The 5,196-nt window shown below is 25.5% G+C and overlaps 1 protein-coding gene across 1 annotated transcript; it reads right to left on the reverse strand.

Moving 5' to 3' along the window:
• Window positions 1–4,079: 4,079 nt before the first annotated feature.
• On the reverse strand, window positions 4,080–4,976 carry LOC110630489. The gene is made up of 2 exons (XM_021778007.2): window positions 4,535–4,976; window positions 4,080–4,452 (listed from the first exon to the last, which is right to left on the reverse strand). Exons 1-2 carry the CDS (start codon window positions 4,759–4,761, stop codon window positions 4,254–4,256), a joined length of 426 nt encoding a protein of 141 aa, XP_021633699.1. The 5' UTR covers window positions 4,762–4,976; the 3' UTR covers window positions 4,080–4,253.
• Window positions 4,977–5,196: the final 220 nt, after the last annotated feature.

The raw sequence follows: 5,196 nt of genomic DNA on the forward strand, positions 1-5,196 counted from the left end.
AGTTCAATATATATCAGATAGACCTTTATACGATGTAGGGTCAAGCAAGTTTCAGCCAGCTCTTGATAAAGGCACATTAGAACTTGTTTTTCCTTATTCTCTTAAAATTAGTATTAGATTTTAGTATTTAACTTTAAGTTTTCTCTTTGTTTAGCAGAAACCTTTTTTAATCAAAATTCAGAATTATACATACTATTTGCGTATTTTTTTTTATTATAAGAGTTTGAGATTACATTCTTCTAATTGTATTAAAAATCAAGATAAACTTATCAGTGCAATAGTAACATTTGTCTTTTTTTTTTTTAATATTTAATTATTGGTGCTCTTAATATTTTTTACGTAGAGGCCATAAAGAGAAATTTATTATTAGTCTTTAGAGTTATTCTTTTTTGTCATAAAATTTTTAGACTTGATCTATAGATTTCTCGTCATATATATATATCTTATAAATTTAAATATCTTATTAAATAATTAGAATTATAATGATATTTTAATATTTTCATTAAAAATTTAAATTCTTCTTATCAAAACTTAATTATATTATCACTTACCTTATTATCTTACAATCATTTTTTAACTTAAAATTTTTATTTAATAATTTAATATTATCAAAATTAAATTGATTTCAATAATATTATCTTAATGTTGATATTTAATTTATTAACGTATATAACCAGAATTTAAATATTTATTTATAATAAAGATTAATTTTTCACTTTAATATTTAAATATAATTATTGATAATTGGAAAAACAATATATTATCTAATAATTTTATATTATCAAATTATTTATCTTTTTCATAATAATTTAATTTTTAATTTAAAATTAAAATATTTATTAAAAATTACGTTTTTATCAAAATTAATAATATATAAATAATTAAAATTAAAATGTATTGCAGTCAGCAAATAAAGAGTTCTATTAATTAATCATTGAAAATGAAAAGCTAAACTGCTAAATATTTATCTGATTAATCACTAATAACATCTTACGGAATAAAAAATAACTATTAATGATATCTACTAACAAATATTATCATAATTATAGCATCAAATCATAAGAACTATAAAATTATAAGCACTTAAACAATCCACATATTCAGACAGAGTTAAATTGAAAAACCAATGCACTTATTATTATTTTACATTTTTTCATCTTCTTTTATCCAATTTTTTATACATGTCACATTACTTTTAAATATAATATATAATTATAATTATAATATATAAAATAATAGGAAAATTTATATTTTAGTCCCTGAATATTGCCATTATTAACAAGTCGGTCCCTGCATTTTTAAAAACCTATTAAAATGTCCTTAACTTTTCTCTCCGTCAACGAAATAGTCCTTCTGTCATTTTTTCCATTAAAAATAGATAAAGGATGAGAGAAAAAATTTTTAAAATTCAATTTTGCCCTCAAATAAAACCCCTTATTTAGTCTTTGGATATTGCTATTATTAACAAGTCAATCCCTATATTTTCAAAAATCTATTAAAACGTCCTTATCTTTTTTCACATCTATTAAAATATTTTTATCATTTATTTCCGTCAACGAAATAGTCCTTTCTCCTCCTCCTCCTCCTCCTTAAAAAAGAAGAGAAAAAAGAAGACGATGATGATGATGAAGGAGAAGAAGAAGAAAAAGAAGAAGAAAAAAAAAGAAGAAAGAGAAGAAGAAAATGATGATGATGAAGAAGAAAAAGAAGAAAAATCTTCTCCTCCTCCTCCTCCTTAAAGAAAAAGAATAAAAAGAAAAATCGAAGAAAAATCAAAGGAGAAGAAGAAAAAGAAGAACCAAAGAAGAAGAGGAGGAGGAGGAAGAATTAATGAAGAAGGAGGAGGAAAAAAAGGGGGTAATTTGGTTTTTTGCTATATTTTTAACTGCAGAAATAGACGGAAGGACTATTTTGTTGACGGAGAGAAAAGATAAGGACGTTTTAATAGGTTTCTGAAAATGTAGGGACTGACTTGTTAACAATAGCAATATCCAAGGATTAAATTATAAATCTCTCAAAATAATAAATATACAATTAAATCAATTAATTTTTGATATATTATTTACATATAAATAAATCAATTATGAAAATAAAATTAAAAAATATATAAACCACAGAAAATAATTATGTTTCACCCTGAAACTCTAAAAAAATTATCCATGAAAATATAATATTACCATCAACATATGATAATACATATATATACACGATAGGATGATTTCAGAACGAAATATTGTTTTTTGATTTTATAGCGATACAATATCTATTTCTTTTTATTTAAATTATTTTTAATAGAGAATAATATTTTTCCAAGTTCATCGTTTCTCAAAGTGTTAGGAACTTCTTCTAAAAAATTATTTTCTTCACTTTTGAAATGATAATGGTGTAAGATCTTGTATCATTGGTACACATTTCTCTTTTAATTCATTTTCCATCCCAATAATAGATATATCATGTAGAATAATTGCTCTATTGATCCATCATAAATTACATGGATATTTATATACATGAGTATTATAAAAATAAAGACCGATATATATAAAAATAATGATAGAGTTCATCTTAATTTAAGATATGAATGATATAATTTAATGATGCGGAATTGAGAATCAACTCGTAATTAAGAACCCTGAATACACACTTGACAACGAATGAGATTTAGATAATTTATAGAGATTACTCTATCATACCTCTAATTAACCAATATGATTAGAAACAAAAATTATGGACCAATAAACCAGTTAAAACGCATAAGAAAATCTCGATAAATTTAACAAATAGAATTAAAAATTTTAAAATTAAGTGAACTTAAAAATTATTTTATATAATAAAATTGATATTAAATTAAATAATTATTATAAAAATATTTAAATAATTTTAGATTATTTTCTATCTCTCATTCATACATTTATAATAATTATAGATTAGGGTGAGAATTCATGGAGAAAACCTTGAGCACTAACCAACCAAAAAGGGGCTTTATTTTGTTCTTAGTGTCGCAACCACCCTTGTGATTCTCCAAGATTTTGCTTTTTGTTTAATTACTTTTGTACCCTTTCATTATTCTTTATCATACTCGAGAATTCTCTCTTTATTATCTATTTTTTAATTTCTCTAAAAAAAAAAAAAAGCATTAAATTATTAAAACTATATATAACTAGTGGGAAGGTGATTGAAATAGTAGGTTTCCCAAATAAATATTAGGGATTGAAAAACTACCATTAGTAATTACAAACATTAGAGATTAAATACGCAGTTTCAGCAAACTAAATATATTAACATCTTCAGAGAAATATTAAAAGAATAAAAAATAATAAATATACCCAATTACTCCCTTAGCACTTGAATGAGTCCGTCTCAATAAAGATAGGGTTACAAAGTCGAACCTAAGTCTCCTATATTCCAACATTTGACCTTGGTCTGCAACTTACCATCATTATTAGTATAAAAGGGTACTTCTACTGTTTGTGATGTGCTCAACTCTTTTGCTTTATCTTTTATTTGATTATGATGAGGGTTAGTCCTCTCTTTCTCTCAATCTTTTTCTTGGTTGATATATAGTTTTAAAGACCAAAGCTATTACCAATAAATTAAAGAAGCTAGCTAGCTCACTGTTAGGACTAGTCCTATCCTTTGACCTTTGCTTAAATGTAATTTAAATATTGAAGCATCCTTGAAGCTCATAGCTACAGCTTCAAATGTTTCAATGAAAGTTCCTTTACTATTAAATACTCAATTCCTTTTTCCTAGAATCACAATTTTTAAAAATATACTTTGATTTCTACTACTAATCAAAACCTAAATGTTTTTCAACTCAATTAATTTCAAATTGAAGCATATCTTGACTTGACCCGATAATTAAAGACATAACACTTATATAATTGAGCTGGTTTCGACTCAAATTAAAGAAAAATCCAAATTGAAATTTTCTAATTCAAAATAAACTATTTTGAGTTAGCTAGAGTATAAATTGCCTATTACGTAGTCTTGTTAGGATATACTTGATTAATGAGATTTGATTCAGTGATATTGATGAGTTTTGATTTAGTAATATCATAGTAGTACGATAAGACTAGGTATAAAGTCTCAAATTTCTTAATTCTAATAGAAATCTAATGAAAATTAACAAGATAAAAACATTCTGAGAAAAACTCAACTAAGCAGAAGTTGAGAAGATATAAAAAAAGGATTGGTACAGATTAACAAGAAGTGACAGAGCATGCTTTACTGAAATTATCCAAAATAAAATTCATTTAAAGCTCTTCATGAGGATGAGACTTCTCCTCATCATCACGAGACAATTTATCCTTCACCTTATCCGCTGCTTCTCCCACCACTTTTTCTGCCGATTTACCAGATTCTTCAGCTGTCATTTTGCTCACTTCGAAGCTTTTTCCGGCCTCCTCCTTCATCTTTCCTCCATCTTGACTCTTCCCTTCATCATCTGAACCCCTACAATTGAACAAATCAAATAAATAAAGACCCAAAAACCAAAAGTGTCCCAGAAAAAGAAATAAGAAATTTGAGCTTTTACTCTAAATTTGGAGGAAAATACTGCAACTGAAAGCGATGAACGATGGATTTAAGTTTTTCCAAAGAATTTTGATGGGATTTCTTCAAGGTGCTAAGTTTGTCAAGAACCATCTTTGCAAAAGGTGGCTTCTCTTGCCTGTTTTGGGCCATGTGTTCTCCTCCATCTCCAATCCCACTCAGAAATTCAAGGGAGATAATGATGAACAACAAAAGAAACCATTTGTCCATGCTGCTGCAATATGATTGAAGTTGATTAATTTCTAGGTTTGTTTGTTTTGGTGGTTTTGAAGTTTGCACACGTTCTATTCTATTTTCTGTCTATGCGTGGGAGTAGCATCTCACTTGTTGGAATCCTGAATCCTGATTTGAAAATTTCAAATGTGGTTGGGAAATCACCTAATACAACTCCCATATGCAATTACTCCTTTGTCATTTCTATATATGTTTAATTTGAAAAAAAAAAAATCAAATAAAATCACACATCATCTTATAATAAGCATTGAAATTTTTTTAATTTACTTTTTTTAGAAAAATAAATTTTTGCATTTTAAATATAAAAATAAATAAATAAAAAAATAATTTTAATTAAATTTTTACAAAATTTTTAATTTCATAATTGATTAAATCATTTAAATTCGTCTTGCATCGACTCCCTATCTAATT

The sequence above is a fragment of the Manihot esculenta genome, chromosome 13 (assembly GCF_001659605.2).
Source record: "Manihot esculenta cultivar AM560-2 chromosome 13, M.esculenta_v8, whole genome shotgun sequence".
In the NCBI taxonomy this organism is placed as follows: domain Eukaryota; kingdom Viridiplantae; phylum Streptophyta; class Magnoliopsida; order Malpighiales; family Euphorbiaceae; genus Manihot; species Manihot esculenta.